Source organism: Podarcis cretensis (assembly GCF_951804945.1).
Source record: "Podarcis cretensis genome assembly, chromosome: 7".
Classification (NCBI taxonomy): Eukaryota; Metazoa; Chordata; class Lepidosauria; order Squamata; family Lacertidae; genus Podarcis; species Podarcis cretensis.
Window position 1 is genome coordinate 68,870,416 of NC_137176.1, and position 19,585 is coordinate 68,890,000.

The 19,585-nt window shown below is 42.3% G+C and overlaps 1 protein-coding gene across 2 annotated transcripts in view; it reads left to right on the forward strand.

Moving 5' to 3' along the window:
• The window catches only part of SDC2 (syndecan 2), a 64,289-nt gene that overhangs the window by 38,706 nt on the left and 5,998 nt on the right, over positions 1-19,585 (forward strand). For both annotated transcript variants that reach the window (XM_079984770.1, XM_079984769.1), the window contains exon 2: positions 18,773-18,884. In XM_079984770.1, the coding sequence (XP_079840896.1) occupies positions 18,773-18,884 (112 nt within the window). The remainder of the gene's footprint in view (positions 1-18,772; positions 18,885-19,585) is intronic.

Consider the following 19,585-nt stretch of genomic DNA (forward strand, 5'->3'; position numbering starts at 1 on the left):
CTAGCACATGATCTATTCAGGGATTCATCTTACGCTGAATGAGGTTTGTTTTTTTAAAAAAACTAACTTGTTCAACAAACTAGAACATATATTGAACAAGACTCACGTGGATTTGAGGTTACCTCTAATTCGCTTTGTGGTTATGCTGAATCTACCCTAGTTCAAATGACATACATATTAATAAAAAACTACTCAAAGGAAACTTTTGCGGCATTTATGATCAGTCACCCTATAATAAATTTGTGGCAGTGGGACAATGATGTGATGGACAAAAATGGCCAGTTGTCCATCTTGTTGCCGGCTTGTGCTGAGATCATGGATGTGGTTTGTCTGGTGATCATGGAATTTACTTGGCATATTACGGTCTCTGCAGCTTTCTCCATTTATGAATGTTGGGGAGCAGATATGGCTATCAAGGTGCGGACCCCAGGGATAACAGACAATCCTAATAATTCCACATTGCATTAAGCTGCTGCATCCTGCTGCTGAGCAGACTTCAGCATGCGAAAGTGCCCTTACAAGCAATGTAAACCTTGGAACTGTCCTAAATCCTAAATATAAACAGCAAATATTTTAGGAACTGATACATGGAATGATGTTGGAGACAGAGAAGATTGTGTTGTACAGAAGGCAGCTGTTGTGTTGGTTCTTATCTGCAGCTGAACAGGGGTCTCTAAGGTGCTTGATTTCATGTCTGCAAACTCGACCAGTTTTTTCTTTTTCTTTGAAAAGGGATACAAGGGAAGTAATGAAAATGATACCATAAATCAGACAATTGCCACTGAGTCATTGTTGACTCAAAGACATCTTGCTTTGGGACCCATTTGGATCCCTCAAAAATCCTTACTCAAGAATGATTTCTTCATTGTGTTTTGACTTTTTATTATGGAAATACAGCTGTTCTGTTCCCTGCCTAGAAACAATGACCCAAAAAAGAAAAATAGATTGCTTCGTAGATCAACCAGTGAATATGAACCTAGCTCTGCACAAGTTACTTCTTTGGGTTGTTGCCCATCTTTGCCAAACAGCGCTACAGACACACTGAAAACATTTGCAGGCATTTGGTGTGATCCAGACGGACTCGCATCTAATTAATCTTGTTTTCCATGGTGGCCAGCCAGAAGCCTCCATGGAAAACCCACAGGCACAAAATTTGGGGAATGCTTATTTATTTTAAAAATATTTATAGTTCACTTTTCTGCTTGAAAACAGGCCTCCAACGTGGTTGGCCGTAAGTGAAAATGAATACAGTATGATGGCATCTTACACACATTTAACTTGTGAGGTTTCAACCATGCATGGTTGAAGTCTGGCTGGTTAAAATTCTGCAAGTTAAATGCAAGTAAGGTGGGCAGCTTAAATGTTATCTTCATGTGGGATTTTGCAGTGCAGAAAGAGCTTTCAGGCTCTGTCTTGCTTTGGGGGCAAGTCCCGCGGAGTGCGTGGGCGGTGAAATACTCCTGTGAGATCTCACAGGGCCATCCAAGTTCCCATGAGCACCCCATGACTCCCAGAGCCAGTGGGTTGAGTGGGGCTTGCCTGGTAAGCAAGGCAAAGAGCTTAAAAGCTCTCTGCCCTGCTTGTGGGGCCAAGGCCCTTTTGGTGTGCTGGCTCCAGAAGACTAGAGATGCTTGCATGTGGCCAGTTCCATGGGGGCAGGTTGAGTATGCATATTTTCAGGTGTACACAGATCCCTTGGAACTGAACGCTTGTATAAGAGATGGCTTGTACTGCATATTACACATAAGATTTGTTTAAAAGGCAGCGTTGACTTACAAAATCTCTGCAGGGACAATGAAGGAAAATGTACTCTCTCCTGGAAGTTGCTACTGTTCTGACCTTTTGGGTTGCTGGTCTTCAAAAGTTCCATGGAGACAATAGGAAAGTGTCAAAACCCCCCCCCCCACAAAAAAGTGTTCTACTTAGCTAGCAAAATGGTGTTGCACCAAGTGCTTTAGTCCCTGGGTGACAATCTCCCCTTTGCTTCCCGGGAATTGGTATTCAGAAGCATGCAACATCTGAAGCTGGAGATAGCATATGACTAGTGAGTCACTGCTACCCTATTTCTCCATGAATTTATCTAACAATATTTTAAAGCCAAAGCTGTCTTCAAGATTCACAGGTCCTTGAGGTGGCCCTGTTCAACCTTCCCTTGACAGAGTGCCTTCCTTCCTTCCTTCCTTCCTTCCTTCTATCCTCCCTCTCTCCCTTCTTTTCAAAAAGTTGAAAAGTATATAGCAGTGGTCATCAACTTCTTCAAGATATGGGACTCTACTAGCAGCTGAAAAGGCAGCACACCAGGGGTTCCCCAATGCTATTTTACAGGGTCAAGTTTTTGTGATGAGAACACTAGAGACCATTTGCTGCCTTTTGCAATGAACTGTTCATTAGAAATGAACAGGTTGAGTCCATCAGGAGGAAGCAAGCATGCGGGTGGTACTAGCAACACCAGTCCTACTCCTTAGTATATTTCTGAGCTGAAGCTACTTCTGGCAGGCAGTAACCACTCAGCAACTTCTTCTAGCAAGCTTCAAACTCAAGCCTGTGTTCCTTTATTTTCTTTTTTTTCCTGGCCAAGCTCAGGACTGTAAGAAATTGTTCCTTCTGCCCTCAGGCAAGTAAGGTGTGACATAAATTCTAATGCCTTCGTTATCACAAGATATCAGAAGCTATTAATCAGGACCACATTGTGCTCCATAACCTGCCAAGCTCTACAAACACTTAACATAGGAAAGCAGGGCTGTTTTGCATAGCCAAATAATATGCTTTCAGCAATACATTAAACTTTCTAGGGATTAAATTACAGCTTGGAGTTAGACCCAATTTCTTCTCTTGTGCTGCCTGGTGGGCTGTTTATCTCTCTCCCCCCCCCACCTGCACCTGAATTGCAATGCTAACAAAGATTTCACATATCTCTTTTTTTCTAGTTGCAGTCCACAACAATAGCAAATACGTTTCATTCGAATGCATGTGCAATCCCCTTCCCTCCCTTTCGAACCAGCAGAAATTAGCCCTGGCTGTTTACACATCAAGCCCTTAGGAGGTTAATGTACCACATAAATACTGCATTTATCACAATTTTGCCTCCTGTCTGGTAATAAGTGTGAAATATCTTCCTTCAGGAGTTGCAGTCATTCCCCACCCCCCGTTGTGTACACAGCCAGATGCCACCTTTCTATTCAATTTTACTTCTGTAAAATATTTCAAGGTGGGCTTTTTGGACGAGGAGTGGTGAGTCTTGATAGTTCAGCCCATCCATTTCCTTTATTTATAAGGAATTGCTCCCACGCTTTAAGTATTGTGATGTGTATTCAGTATTCGCAATAATCTAAAGAAGATAGGACTCTCACAGAGAAGGTATGGAACTTGTTCCTCTAGCTAATGGCCATCTTGATTATTTGAAAGTGCCAGCTGGCAGCCTGCTTTTTCTTGTTACTCCTTGCCCATTATTTTGTCTTGGACTAATCTAGTTTTGACACCAGATTCTTTGAGCCCTCCTCCTTGTTTCTGATACTTTAATCAGGAAGCATGCTGTGATTCCTTCTCTGTCCTGAGCAAAGTAATCTGGTGTCTGTAACTTCATCTAGTGGGCCTTTAACTCTTTTTAATCTTTCATCTGTTGGATTGAATTTGTTGGAATTTGGGACTAAACTGGCTTCTCCGTAGTCACATTCTCATGTAACAACAAAACAAAGCTTTTGGATTATTGTGGTTTACTATGCCTAAGTAGGGTGCTAGTGCAATTTCCCAATTGCTTGGCTTCTCTGTTGTATCCGAATCGGTCATTGTTGATTTGCTGTTTTCTACCAAACTATCATTCCTAGCCAACGTTAGGCAAGGATTTGTTGTTGGTTTATGGGCCATGGCTTGTTTGGAAGAAAACAACAACAATCCTTGGCTCAGACATAATGGGTAGCCAAGGTTTCCTTGTTTGTTAGTTCTGCTAGTGGCAGGGGAGGAGTGAAACGGAAGTGATCAACCTCCATGCAGCTCATTCATGGTCAACCATGACAGTGAGCCAGAATCATGCAAACGTGGCCTGTATGTTAACCTGCTTTTTGTAAAGTCTACAACAGTGCTCAGTGAAAGCCGTGGAGCTTTGACTGCCTAGTTTCACAGTCCTACATCATTTCACTGGACCTAGGATTGTTCTGTACACTGCCAATCCCCTCCCAATAACAGCAACCTTTATGCTAACATCATTAAAAAACAACAACACAATTTAGTGCTGATGACTTTGAGGTTGAATCTGAATTCGTATCTTCTGCCACTTGTTTGACATCGTCCAAGAGGTGGTGTCAGGTTTAGAAATAGCATCACATCCTTTAATAGACAATTCATATTGTGGTTTTCTTCAATTTCCAGTTTCCACTGGTAGGGGTTAATGTGATGGCATTTTGCAAAACAAAAAATGAAGGTAGTGTTCCTGTTCTCACTTTCCTTTGTGCTTTTTACTTACCAGCTTGTAGCTTTGCTTAGGAATGTGGGAAGCTAACTTACAGAAAGTCAGATAATTGGTTCTTTTATCTTAGTATCGTCTACACCTGTTTTCCACAACCTGGCACTTTCCAGGTATTTTTGGCCCCTTCTCCTATCAGCCCCAGCCAGTGTGTCCAATGGTCAGGGATGATGGCAGTGTACCAGGACGTGCACTGACTGGCCAGCTCTCCAAGTGTGTTTCCTAGCTCTTTCTGGAGATGCCTGGAATTGAATTCAGGATGTTTTTGCTGGTGCTCTCCCACTGAGCTATGCCTCCTCCAGAATTGCAATGCCTTCCTAACCATGTCTACTCAGAGTACTATTGAATTCAAAGGAACCTAGGAAGCAGCCTTCTACTGAGTCAGAACTTTGGTCCTGCTGGCTCAGTATTGTCTACATTGATTAGCAGCTCTCTGGGGCATTCAGTCTTTCCCAACCCTACCTGGAGATGCTGGGGATTGAACCTGGGACCTTCTGCAGATGCCTTTCCACTGAGCTCCACCTTTAGGTAAAGGTAAAGGGACCCCTGACCATTAAGTCCAGTTGTGGCCGACTCTGGGGTTGCGGCGCTCATCTCGCTTTATTGGCCGAGGGAGCCAGTGTACAGCTTCCAGGTCATGTGGCCAGCATGACTAAGCCGCTTCTGGCGAACCAGAGCAACAAACAGAAACACCATTTACCTTCCCGCCAGAGTGGTACCTATTTATCTACTTGCACTTTGACGTGCTTTCGAACTTCTAGGTGGGCAGGAGCTCGGACCGAGCAATGGGAGCTCACTCCGTCGCAGGGATTCGAACCGCCGACCTTCTGATCGGCAAGTCCTAGGCTCTGTGGTTTAACCCACAGCACCACCCGCGTCTCCTGAGCTCCACCTTTACTCACAGATAAATGCAGTTAGGATTGCAGCCTAAGACTTGACAATCAGCTTAATTTTCAAATAATGCTAGAGTTTGTGTTTAATGAAAACTGTTCCAGAAATGATTTTTCTCTTATAAGCCTAACTTGGACATCAAGCTTTAAATATATGCACAGATCGAACAACCACGTTGCCAGCCTGCTTCTGTTTAAGCAGCTGCAGAAACTGCATTCACATCTTTGTGAAAATAGTTTGCATAGACTTTTCTCTGCAGCAAAGCAGCATTCCCCACCCAAAGCTCATGATTTATACTACATGACCCTTTTCACTATTCACTATTCACCCTTGACACTTTCACTATTAATGAAACTTCCTAAGGATTGGTTACTTTATCAACTCCATTTTTCATATTTGCTGCTTTATTGAACTTTATATCCCCCCCCCAATGGTCTTCCACTGTTGTGAGATGCTGAATGAACATTCCTCCTGTTTCTTGAAGCATCTTGTCTTTGTTAAAGGATAGTGTCTCTTTATTTCATTAAGCTTATAAGAGTTTCTTAGTACTGAATGAAAAGAATTGTAGGTATTTCAGGAATCTAGGAACAGCTATTTCATAATAAAGGACTTAAAAGGAAGGGTTTTCTCTCTCTTTATACTCTGATCGTCCGCTTTCAAAAAACAGAGAAAAACTCCCCCCTTCTAAGATACAGCACGGAGCTCTTACTATTCCGTGCTAACATTTGATATTCTGGTTTTACAAGCTCTAAAGCTTATTGTCTTCACTGAGAGGTTGAAATGGTAGAAATGCATTTTTTTTTTTTGGTCTGCCATAACCCTTTGCAGGCTTCAGATTAACTTTGGAGAAGTTCAGTTTAACATGAAGTGGTTGCCTTTTTTTGTACTGTTGCAAAGTACTGGAATTCTAATTGAAGGTGCATGTTGTGCTATATAGATAAGATGTCAAATGGGGGTGACACTTGCAGCTTTATCTAAAACCATAGATAAACCATGTAAAATGTTCCTTTAAACAGACTAGTAACATTAATGTCTTGACTTCTTCAAAGTGCTCCAGATAAGAAATTATACAAATAATTGCATCAAAATGTGACTGATTTCGCAGAAATCTCTTATGCTGATGTATTGAACCAGAGAGCAGACATTATTATTGGTATTAGTATTATTTGTAAACCACCCTATACTCATAGGTCTCAGGGTGGTTCACAACACAAAGTTACAGTATACAAAGCACAAAATACAGAATAAAAATAATCAAAACATAAAGACAGTAAAACATGGCTTTTCACTTGGCGAGCTAACGCCTTCTCCCGCTCCTATTCCGAGTCATCCTCCAGAGAACTCCTTATGGCTTTTCACTGCTGATTTTTGCACCGCCCATATCTTCTGTGACCATCAGTAGTCCATTTGGCGAAAGGATCTCATCTCTTAAGTGAACCTTTCCACATTTCCATGCTAGTCTGTTTTTCTTCTCCTCACCCTGGCAGAGGAAGTGCGCTGAGACCTACACATGGAGTTGGTACTTCCAGGAGGCCAGAAAATACATTTACTATCACTGCCCTTCCCGACATTTCCCTTTTGCTCCTTTCAGCCTCCTCTGGAAAAGGTTCCCCATCCCTGACTTAGATACTACAGGGTTATTTTTGTTTGTAGGTACGGAAGTCTCCCTGCTTTAATAAAAAAAAAATACTAAAAAATCCCACAGGTGTGTATTGGTTCATATGCAGTGGCAAACTATGGCTTGCATTAGGTGCTGGACTGCCATACAAACTATAGCTGGTGCGTTCCCCCTTTGCCCCGCACCTTCCCCGAGGATTTCCAGGTGTTGTCCCAACAGTGGCCTCTGAGTGCAGAAGAACATCCTACTCTGTGCTTTTAGAGGTGGGATGGAAGTCCAAACCACAATTGGCCAAACTTTACAGTTTACAAACAGTTTACACTTACAGTTTACAAACTATCTTCAAACATTCTTGGTTTCAGATCCTGGTTTGGTAACCTCTCAGAAACCACAGATTTTTCAGTTTATCAAATGGTGTAAGCTCAGACAGTGTGGTTTGGCATTAGAGCAACGTCGTGAGTAAAAAGGCTACTGATGTTATACAAATCGTTCCCTGCAGTGGCAGAGCACAACTTGTAAACATGGCAAGACGTTCAATAAGCGGCGAGTGCTGTTCAAAAGTTGAGGTTTTTGTTTTTTTGCAAGTATCTTCATTTGTACTTCTCCAAACTTGTTTTGTCAGTCTTGCAACAACAACAACAAAATCAACAAAAGTTCCTAACCTATAAGATTCCCATTGGCTTGGAGGAAGGGAGCAGGGCAGTGATTGTCACTGATCTCCCTGCAAGCGCCTGAAAATCTGCACTGCAGGGTTGGTGGATTCCTATGAGCAACATGAGAGTAGCACTAAGAGTTGCAGGGAGAGGGAGAAATCAGCCACAAAATAATCACCTCTCCTGGAGCTTGGTTCACAAACATTAATGAAACCAGTTTTATTGAAAACTTAAAATATAAATACTGTATTAAAAAGGGAGGAAATCCCAGAAATCACACTTATTTCAAAGACAACAAATTTTAGCACAACTTGAAATGTGATCAAATCGACCCTTTCTTTTCCCTTTACATTCATATCAAAGCAGTTTTGTAAAATAAATAAATTGTTCCATAGGACACAGGAGACAGAATATACTGAAGGGGGAACAATCTTCAATTCAGGGAACAAAGCATTCAAAGAAAGGAAAATCGGGACTGCTCTTAGTAGTACATCGTTAATAGCTCAGTAGTGCAATTTGCTCTTTTATTTTTTAGAAAGGAACTGCAGTGAGAATCTTGTTTCCTGTAAATAGCTGCTTTGGTCCTTCTGTGAGATTATTTTTTGTTTTGGGCAGCCTCCTTGCTTAAACAACTTTTTGAAAATAATTTGAATGAACAACCCTGGAGCTCTTGCTACACTAATGCTTTATTTGATTGGAACATTGTCCCTGAGTAGGACATTCATAGCAACAGAGAATACACAAAAAAGTGGTGGGTTGAGAAGTGATTCCAGATGTGGGTGATGAGATCCTTTTTTCCATGCTTTGATCCAACGCTAATTGTTAACTAAGTTGGACATCTCTGTGTCTGTCTGTGTGTCTGTTTGTCTCTCTCTTTCTCTCTGTATGTATGTACTTTCACTGCAGCTCTGTTGAGTGTCAGTGTGCTACACAATTGAATTAGTCACAGCTATTCTGCGTCCGGTCAAACAGCCAGCAATATTATTCGTCTTAGAAGTTCTATTGTTGCATCTAATGGTGCCTTCTCCCCTCAGCAACATAGGAGCCCATTCCACTTTGTTGGTGAACCACATAATCCAGCACTACTTAACTATAGCATTACATATGAAACAGATTTGTAATTGATGGTTACATGATAGCTAAAATATAATTTTACATTCTGATGGGTTTGTATTTTTAGGTAATACTTGTGTCAGCATTGGCTACAGAGAGTTTCTCTCTTTCCGCCCCTCCCCCCCAGCCTTATACATTGATCACCAAGGGTGTTACTATGTACTTAAAATACTCAGGACACAGGTCTCTATCACAAATTTGTTATACATATGGATACAGATTTAGGCCCCTCATCAAATAACGATTGTCAGTGGCTACTGTCCTAATGATGGCACACCACACATTTTGCAGCATATCTTGCCGTCCTGTAAGCAAAATTCTGTTTTTAAATGTTTTAAAAGGAAGGGGGAAAGCAGGAGGTGTGGCGCCCAATGCAGAAAAACCTAGAAGACATAGTTCCATTTTAAATGTGTGTGTTGGTCTTCAATTTTCAGCTTTGGGGTGGGGGCTGGGGTGAGAGGACTGCCATTATCAAGTTCCCGGCTTCTCACCTTTTGCGTTTTAAGTTCTAACAAATATAAATTACCTGGCAGTGTCATGATCGAGACGTTAAGGGGAAGAAGAGGGCATAAACAGCTTAAATGCTTTAAATTATAGAAGCACAGCAAGATGAATGTTGTTTTCTCCTCAGAGCCAGTGATATGATTAGAAAATTAGAACGTTTGTTTGCTAACTGCCAACTCTTGCATGCCTTGTGCGATAAGCATTGCACCTGAGAGTAGCAAGGCTTAAATGTTTAAGCATTTCGCTTTTGAAGTGTAGTGAGTTAGTGTTCTACTTAGAAACGGCTCTGTTTTGCTTTGGTGGCACAGGATAGATTCTTGGTACTCTTTCAGTTGCTTACATTGCATGAAGACCAGGCCTGGGAAGGAGTTCAACATAGGCAAGTTTCCTATCACTAAGTATTTGGTAAAACTGGAAAGCTGGATCTGCTGACTATATGATGATTCAGTAACCAAGCATGTTAGAACCCAGTTTTGCATATATAGTCAAGCGTCACTATCACATGTGACTTTCTCCTGGCCTTAGTAAGAATGAGCCTGCCATGTAGGTCAGGGATGGGGAACATGGAGCTCTCCAGATACGAAACTACATGACTGACTACATAATCCATTGATGACCCAGGCTGTGATTTATGGAAGTTGAAGTCCAACAGTATCTGGACTGCCACAGAGGTTCCTTTATCCAAGGCATCTCTTTCAGTGTCCAATCCAACTTGAAAAACTTAACAAAGCAGAACTCTGTGTGATCTCAGACTAGAACAACAGATCTCTTAACGCCATTAGCTATGTTTGTAATATATGTAACTGTGGTTATAGAAATCAAGGTGAATTTCTATAGCTTTCTGTGTTTTCTATAGCTTTCTGTGTTTTCTGTGGCATTTTAGAAACATTCACAGAAACATCAGATGTAGATACTGAATTCAGTGTAATAGATGATACCCCCCCCACACACAGGGACATGGGTGGCGCTGTGGCCTAAACCACTGAGCCTTGGGCTTGCCGATCAAAAGGTTGGCAGTTCGAATCCCTGTGACGGAGTGTGCTCCCGTAGCTCGGTCCCAGCTCCTGCCAACCTAGCAGTTCGAAAGCACGCCAAAAAGTGCAAGTAGATTAATAGGTACCGCTCCGGCAGGAAGGTAAACGGCGTTTCTGTCTGCTGCTCTGGTGTTGGTGTTCTGTTGCGCCAGAAGCGGCTTAGTCATGCTGGCCACATTGAAGAAATTAAAGACTATGAGAACCTTCATGTAGAATTGGAGGGGAAATGCTTTGACATTTTTATAAGCTTAATAGAAGTTGTGTTGTTTTGTGACATCTGTAATAGCCACTGATTTTCAAAAGTGCTTTTCAAAAGTAATTCAATTCATTAGCTATGCAGTTGCCTGCTTTTCTTCAGAATATATAACTGCTAAACATGCTGCATCTCTTACACTTGTTTCTCCATGTATTTTTCCATCAGCTGGAAAGGTTTGACAGAGGTGGATTTGTTTTTATATATGTATGTATGTATGTATGTATGTATGTATGTATGTATGTATTTTTGCAGAACCTTCCCCACTCCATCTCCAGTGCCTATTGATTAGCAACTGCTTGCGTAAGTGCCCGGGGGGTTGTTTGAGAAAAGAACAAACTGTGTGCTTTAAAAAACAACATTCTTTGGTGTGAGCTTCTGCAAGTTTCCAGGGGGGCTGCTTTGCAATTTGACCACTTGGAGAGATTGCAATTAATTGCTGCTAGGCTGGGGCAGTGAGGCAAGAGGGAAGGTTGTGATGTGAAGAGTTATCGGCATGCATGCCAGCAAGGTTACCCTGACAGCTTTAATCATTCAATTGCATTCCCTGGAGCTGGAAACGAAGGTCCTCTGAAAGGTAGAAAATGGATCTGAGAGACAAAAGACAGAGAAATGCTTCCTTAGCCTTTAATAGCAATTAATTACAGGGAAATGCATTCATAAGAGGTCTGTTTATTTATTTATTTATTTATGAGGAAAGGCTGTTGTCCTCAATGGTACCAGCATCTCACTGCATGAAAAGGATTTCCTGCTTGGCAGGGGGTTGGACTCGATGGCCCTTGTGGTCTCATCCAACTCTATGATTCTATGATTCTATGATTGTTTGGCACCTGGGTCTTCATTAACAGATCGTTCTCTGAATTTACCTTTATGTGTAAAACACAGGCTGATGTTACAGTGGCTGAAAAATGCACACCCACATTTTGAACAATAATGGAGAATTAGCCGTGCATGCTTCCTTCTATTTGGGACTGAGACTGATGACTGCGCTTTTATTTTTTTTATTTTTTCTTTGTAAAACATGCAGAATTGCTATGCTAATTGAGGTAAATCCATCTGTGGTTTGGCTGGCTGGCTGGCTGGCTGCCTGCCTTACTGCTGCTACAGTTAGAAGAACAGCTTATCTATTTAAAAACTTAAACGTGGAGTGGCACTTCAGGGTTTGAATTGGAGATAGCTTCTCGGAAGCAGCTATTCTGACGTCTTCAGAGCTGAGTGCTCCCACTCCATCCACGTTGGAGGCTGAGCTGAGAGCATAATAAATATGGTGGCAGCAAAAGACCCCAGTCTTCATATCCAGGATTAGGGTGTTGCTTTTCACAGTGAAGCTGAATTCCCCCCCATCTTTTTTGAATTCTGATGTTGGTTATATTGTGCAGATGGGAGTCTTTGTTTAGATTTCCAGAAATGCATGCTGTGCCTCAAATGCCTAGCATGTACCAGATATAGTAGACAACTCAAAGGATGAAGGGTGTTTGATTATTATTTTGTTTGGTGGTGGGATTTAAGCAATTAAAATTGTGCTACTTAACAAGGTAAAACACACAACAAGAAATGGTTTAGGAATGGAATTTAGCTGCCTCAATTTAAAAAAAAATAATTCAGTGCCAATATTTATTTTTATATTTATTAAATTTCTATACTGCCCTTCCTCCGAGGATCACAGGAAAAGGAATGTTTTTAATAAAACTGTTACTTCTACATGACAGGAGGTGGCTTCCAGAGATGGTACTGCTTGGATATCTACCGTATTTTTTGCTCCATAAGACGCACATTTTTCCTCTTAAAATCTAAGGGGAAATGTCTGTGTGTCTTATGGAGCAAACGTGTGGTCCCCGGGGCTGGGAGAGCAACCCGGGCTTCCCCCGCCAAGCTCGGGGAGCAGTGGGAAGGCTGCGCACAGCCTTGCCGCTGCTCCCCGACATGCGCTTTGGGGCTGGCAGTGGGGGAAAGCCTAGCTTCCCCCACTGCCAGCCCCACAAGCTCGGGGAGCAGCGGTAAGGCTGCTCCTTTTGCCTCTCCTTTTGCTGAAGCCAGTAGAGTCCTGCTCTGCTGGCTTCAGCGAAAGGAACCTGAAGCCTCCGGAGCGCAGCGGGAACTCACGCCACGCTCCGGAGGCTTCGGGTTGCCTTCACTGAAGGCGAAGGCAATGTGGGAGAGGGAGAGTTGCGCAGCGCCCCTTCAGCGAAGCGGGAGGAGAAATGGAAGGGGCTCCGTTTCTCCTGCCGTTTCGCTGAAGGGGCGCTGCGCAGAGAGGGGGAGAATTTTTTTTGTTCTCCCCCTCTAAAACAAGGTGCGTCCTATGGTTGGGTGCGTCCTATAGAGCAAAAAATACGGTAATTGCTGGTGGGGCCTTTAGCAGGGGATTAGACAAATTAATGGAGTGCTAATGACCATTAGTCATGAGGGCAATATGGAAATGAAGAATACCAGTTGCTGAGGAGCAACACCATGGAATGATTAGTACTTTTGAAAATTGGTTGTGGGTATCCCAGAGACATCTGGCTCTCCACTGTGGGGAACTGGATAGTGGACTAGATGGTTTGATCAAGCAGTGTTCTTCTTTTGTTCTCCTGGGAAAATCTGCTTGCGTGCTTGAGATTTCTCTGCTTCGAACTGTAATCAAGAACTTTCTCTATGTTGCTTGCATGTGCACATTTAAAACAGGGATGGGGAAAACTGGCCTTTCCTGATGTTATTGGACTCCAGATCCTCTTAGCCCCACCTAGCGTAACCTAGGATGGTGGGTGTTTTCCAAGAACATCTGGAATACCCCACCTCTGGTTTAAAGAATAAGAAAGAAATACTAGGTTTATGATTGCACTGTAATCCAAATGCTAGAGCATGAGACTCTTAATCTCATGGTCGTGGGTTCGATCCCCACATTGGGCAAAAGATTCCTACATTTTGCAGGGTTTGGGACCAGTTGAATTCTACAGTTCTGTTATTCAAATTGTATATGGCTAAACCGGTTAATATGTCTCCGTAGGAACCTATTCCTGTTTAAGAATCTTTCTCTTTTGTGTGCAACAGAGACAATTTCCTGTAATTTCAGTTATCTGGGTCTTTCCGTACTCTCAGTGGCTGAAGACAGTCAAGCCAGTTCTTTCCTTTCTTTCTTTTAATCTGCAATGAAAGTTCAGAGCCTCCAGCTATGTTTCTTTTTTATTATTTTATTATATATACACACAGAGAGTTGGGAAGAAATTCTTCATTAGATACAAAGAGCGTGAATAATCTTTCTGGCATCTACTCTGAATGTTATAGTAACTGCACTGGTAAGCCAAGCAAGGCTGCAGTCCAGAGCACAGTTTTCATCTCCAAGGCTGCGCTCTCATTGCCACAGGCGGATGCCAGAGTTTGGAATCAACTGCAGATGCACATTACAAATGCTGACTTAGTATTGTTTCGTGCTTACATAAGGAAGATCTGCAAATGTCCTTCAATACTATAAAGCATTTTTATATAAGCCGTGTGTCATTTTAAATTACAATAAACCCTCCTGTCTGGGGGGGGGGGGGACTAAAACAAGGTGTCCTGTTCAGTTCAGCACAGCAGTGCACTGCAAAACCCCACATTCGTTGTCATTGCAGCTAGAGTTATTCAAACAGAACTTCATAGGCCATATTGCCCCTTTGCAGTGTTGGCAGGGAGATCGACTGAGTTACGAGGCTCTGCGCAGGCAGGCAGACCACAGAAAGAGGCCTTCCAAAATCTTCCCCTCTGGGTATTGTTAAACTCCAGCTCCCATCTGCTCCAGACTCCATGGTCAATAGCCAGGGATGATGGGAGTTGTAGTCTCAAACATCTGGAGAAAACTGGATTGTACTAAGACTTCTGATGCTACTGGCTTTATCCCCCATTTCACATATTCTAGACCTAGCCTAAAGCTTTATATATGTGGGCATGGACTTGTACATAATAATAGAGCAGGGTAGCTCTCTGTGTTAAAACATCTTCTGCTCCTTGAGTTGCAGCCCTACAAGCGAACTTGGCCACTTTTATTTTTTTTTAAGGGATGTGTGTTTCTTTGAAAGTATCCACAGAGAAGCTCTCTTGTTTCCTCTGGGTCAATAAAACTTCCTCCTTGTTGCTTTCTGCCGTAGCTTTGCTGAAATAAGATATCACTATGGAGTCCTGCGAAATAAGTTTGTATTGCCTTGTCAAGAGAGAAAATGTCTTTGAGCACCATGAGATTCACTAAGCCTCTTTAGCCAAAGGGCATCACTCATCCTCCATTAGAGCAGAGAAGTTTTTTTAGTGCAGGCAAGAGCTCTGTTGTGTCAGGCACCATCTAAAACACATTAACAGATGCAACTCATGTCTTAAAGACCTCTGCAATCTCCCTCCCTCTCTCTCCCCTAGGTTCATTTGGGTACCAGGAAAAGCATGGGGGCGGAAGCAATGAATTTTTAACTTGCTTTCTGAGGACCATTCAGCACCCTCAGAGGAGCGGTTTTTTTCAGGCAGATGTTCTGGGTTGTTCTCTTCCCCTCCTGTCTCACTTATTGGAAAGAGTGCTAGGCAGAGCACACAGAATCTGGAGCCAAATTCTTAGTAGGAAACCATCCATTGTGGAAGGTTTGGAGAGGCCAAGACACATGCTAACTAACAGAAGGACGATGAGGCTCATTGTTTAGAGATGTACATACTTCAGTGCAGTCTTCTAAACATTGGAGGCTGGTGCCTATTGGAATTACTGGGGTGGAAGGCAGGGAGGCCAACAGTAGGTGGAGCCAGAGCCAAAGACTGGCAGAAGCCACTAATTCTAGTTTTGTCCCCATCCTCCTCCTTGGTAAGCTCTGTAATGGTAACACTGACATTATGGAGAAGGAAGCAAGTAGACAGAGCTACTTCCTGGTCTGGTCGTAAGTAAAAAGACAGGTGAGGACCGGCTGAAGTTGGTTGAGCAGATCCCCATTTGCGTTAGTGGACCAGCCTCCACTACTTCTAAATAGATCCTGCTAGAAACCAGGTTTTATCAGCATTCATTCATTGAATTTTATATATTATTTCATACGTATGTGTGTATGGAACGCTAAAGCCCCAAATCAAGAGATTATCCTTAAAAATACCTGTCGTGGCATACAGTTACTGTTTAGGTAGCAGGAATTGACTTTGAGAATCATGGTGGACCAGTGAGAAAGCAAATTGGATTGGATTTGGTAGGCACAGTTTTAATCATCATCTTCTTCTTCTTCTTCTTCTTCTTCTTCTTCTTCTTCTTCTTCTTCTTATTATTATTATTTTAAGAGGGCCCCTTCCTTTGGTGATTTTGTATTGTACTTGATAAACCTTTACCTCACTCTGAACTGACTCTGTTTGACCTTCATGACCTAATTACATAGCAAAACCAGGCTGGCTATGTAATGGTGTGATGTCACGGATTCAGGAAGGAATTGCATCACCGTGTAGCCAATTTAGACAGGATATACCATGTTGCGGCATCATGACAGTCACCACACGCTCCCTGATTGGGTGGCACTGCCAATGTGACTAACCGGGGTGGGGGTGGGAAATAGGATTTTGTAAGTTAAAATTAAAAAGCCGCATAAGCAGCAGATAAGAGGAAACAATGGCAGAGAACAATGGCAGAGTTATTTTTTTAAAATAACTTATTGACTTTATACCAATTTTAAACAGTGGTGACTTTTTGACACAGACTCCTGAGCATTCTAATCCTAATAAGGATTGTGTGAATTTCTCTAGCTTCTTTCACAGAACTAGGCTCCCTAGTAAAACAAACCAGCTATGTGTCTCTGAAACATAATATATACCTTTACAGGGTTGTCCTCAGTATGTTGACCCACCATGGGGTTTATTCTACGGTCAGTACACACAGTGGTGGTTTTTTGGTTAAAAATAAATAAATTGAGGTGCTCATATCGTATGTTAATAAAAGTGCCTTTGGTGACAGTAAAATAATGGTTCCCGTGGGCAGCAAATGAAGAGGTGGCAGCACTCTGAGAGCACACATACGATGCCACCTTTAAACTATATAAGGCTGCCTGCTGAAGATTTGAAAGGCGCATGAGTGCTATGCCACTGATTATGTAGCCCTAAAGGAATCAGTGGTTCTGCGGTATAAGTGCTTCCTACATTTGCTTATCATAGTCTTTCCCCAGCTGTTATGAAATGGTGATTGGGATGCTTTTATTTAGATACACATGCAAGATAAACCAGGGGCAGAGGGTGGGTGGCACTCTGATACACCTGTTCCCTTCTCCCTTTATATCTGTGGTCAGAGAAGATGCCTTTATCTTGACTGTGGGTCTAGGGTGACACCATTTCTGTAAAACTACTTTAATTTTTTTAATTTTGTTGATGACTTGTAAACAGCTAACAACTCCCAGATGTGCAATCTAAACTCAGCACATATTTGAGAGGAGAAGCAACCTGTATTTAGTGCTTAGTGGACATTAATCTGCTTCACATCCCCTAGATTTAGATTTATTCCTGTTTATTCAGTAACCAGACTGGGCTCCAATGATCATTGGCTTGTAATATGTGAAGAATTTAGGTCAGAGGATTTTCCAGCATTATACTCTTAAGAATATCAATGTAAGTGGGATAATAATTGATGGATGGGAATGCAATCCCTGTCTGAGTGTACTGAACAGAGTTTCTGTGGCTCTTGCACGGGGCCTGTGCTCACTGCCCGACGCTAAAATCATACACAGTAAGCCTGCAACTTACACGAGGGTTATGTTCCGGAGACCGCACCTCAAGCAAAAATAGCATGTAGACGCAATGGTGGGTGGGATTGCCAAAATCTATCTCTCTCCCCCCCCCCCCCCCCGGAATCCCACCTCCTTTTAAGTATTTTTGCCATGCACGTTCAGCTGAATGCACACAATGAAATGCATGTAGTTTGCGATCTAACAGTTCACACGTAGGTGGGAGTAAGTTCCTCTAATCCCAGTGGGAACTTATTTATAGTAGGCATGCATAGAATATTGCTCATAAGTTCTTGCCTGGATCTTTGATGTTTAATAAACTTAGTCCATCATGTTGTTTTATGTGTTAAAATATGAAAGTCCATTTCCAGTGATCAAGAGCTGTTGCTTATTCTGACTTGACCGGGGAGCACTAGCCAGTATTTCTCAGTTTTTGTCCCTTTTCTCATTTTTTTAAAACCATTTTTTTCTTGCACAAGTGCATGTTCAAGTTGCCTATATGAGATTCCACCTAAACTGCTTGTCAACCTCCTGTTTCTGGTTGTAATATATGAAGGGGCCTGCTGGTTTTTAAATGATTCAAAGTTAATAACTGGGAGCTTTGTCAGTTCATTTTGAGGGAGTAAGTGTAATATCTCTGCCTATCAGAAAGTATGTGTTTGACTGCTGATCTTGTCATTGGTTGTGTTTATGCTATTTTTAGTGAGGTGGTGTTGGGTGTGAATTTGTTGGCTGCCTTGGAATGAGATCTGAAAAATGAGTGATAGGCTCTCTACCCTTGGTCCTCAGTAACTGGAAGCGGCAAACATAAATATTTCCCGAAAACAGTTTGGGAATAACTCACTTTATACTGAGCTCTGTTATAACTGCAATTAGATCCTGTGGTACCATTATAATATTATCTGGAGCACTATGGGGACAGACCATTCCCTCACTAACCCTGGAGCATCCAAATCCCTATATCCTTGAGCCCCCAAATTATCTCCACTAACTAACCCACCTTGGAGCTGCCAACACTCATTCTTGCAGCTGCTTACCTGGTTCTTGTTTGGATACTGGATTGAATGAGAGACATCTCTCTCCTGGAGTATTGTTGTAACAGCAGCCCAAAGGTTGGTAGCCCTGGGAAATGTTATTTTCCCATGGCTACTCACATTCAGAAAAAACAGGGGGAGGAAGCAGTTTAGCTGAAAAGAGATTTTGGGAGTCATAATGCTTGCCTTTTATTTAATGCAAGCATAACAAGTCCTTGTGTTTCATATTTCAAGCCAAGAAAGTACAGACTTTGACAACATGTCTAATAAGATCAGTTTAAATTAATAAATCTTGGCTAATGGAAACAGGAGGACATAGCCTCCATGTTTACCTCATCTTTCATTAAACCCAGTTCAACAATGGCCATGAAGGATATTCTTATGGCACTTGTTTTAACACTGTTTCCCACTACTATTTATTTTGACGTTTGCTCCCTCCGTTCATTTAATGATATACTGGGATGAAATTAAATTAGAAGTTGTGCTTGTGTTTCATGAAACAAAGAACTAACCATGCATTTCGCCATCATTTCCAGAGAGCAGCATTGACCTCCGATAAAGACCTGTACCTTGACAACAGCTCCATTGAAGAAGCATCAGGAGTCTATCCAATTGATGACGATGATTATACTTCGGGTTCAGGCTCAGGTAAAGCAATGTTGCATAATAATAAATGTGTTAGGACCGGATATGGCCTTTGTCCTACAGTTTCATTGTACAGCACACACTTCACATGCAAAATGTGCCAGGTTCAATCCCTGGCTTCTTAAGAATGAAATAAAATCAGGTAGCAAGCAATGGGAAGCAGAGTAGTCATTACTGGACTAGAAGAGTCTGACCATGATCTCTTCCTGTGTTCCCTATGTTGGTCTCCACATGTTGGGTTGATACACTCAGGTCAGCTGATATGTGTGAAGCGGGCCCTTGATCAACAAGAACATGAAAAAACCTAATCTGAAAAAACCTAATCTGTAGAGTACAGAAAATTCAGTACAGTGGTACCTCTGGATATGAATGGGATCCATTCCGGAGCCCCGTTCGCATCCAGAAGCAAACGTAACTAGCAATGGCACGTCTGCGCACACGTGCATCACGTTTCGCCACTTCTGCGCATGCGCGTGATGTCATTTTGAGTGTCTGTGCAAGCGGCGAAACCCGGAAGTAACGCTCTCCATAACGCTCAACCCGAAGCACATTCAACCCGAGGTATGACTATACAGGCAGCTCCCAATTTATGCGGATGTTACGTTTCAAGGCACCATGCATTTAAGTGAAACTATGTATATTTGAAACACCCTTGAAAAAGCCTTCAAATACCCCCTTCCGCCCCTTTTGGTGACTTTTTGGGT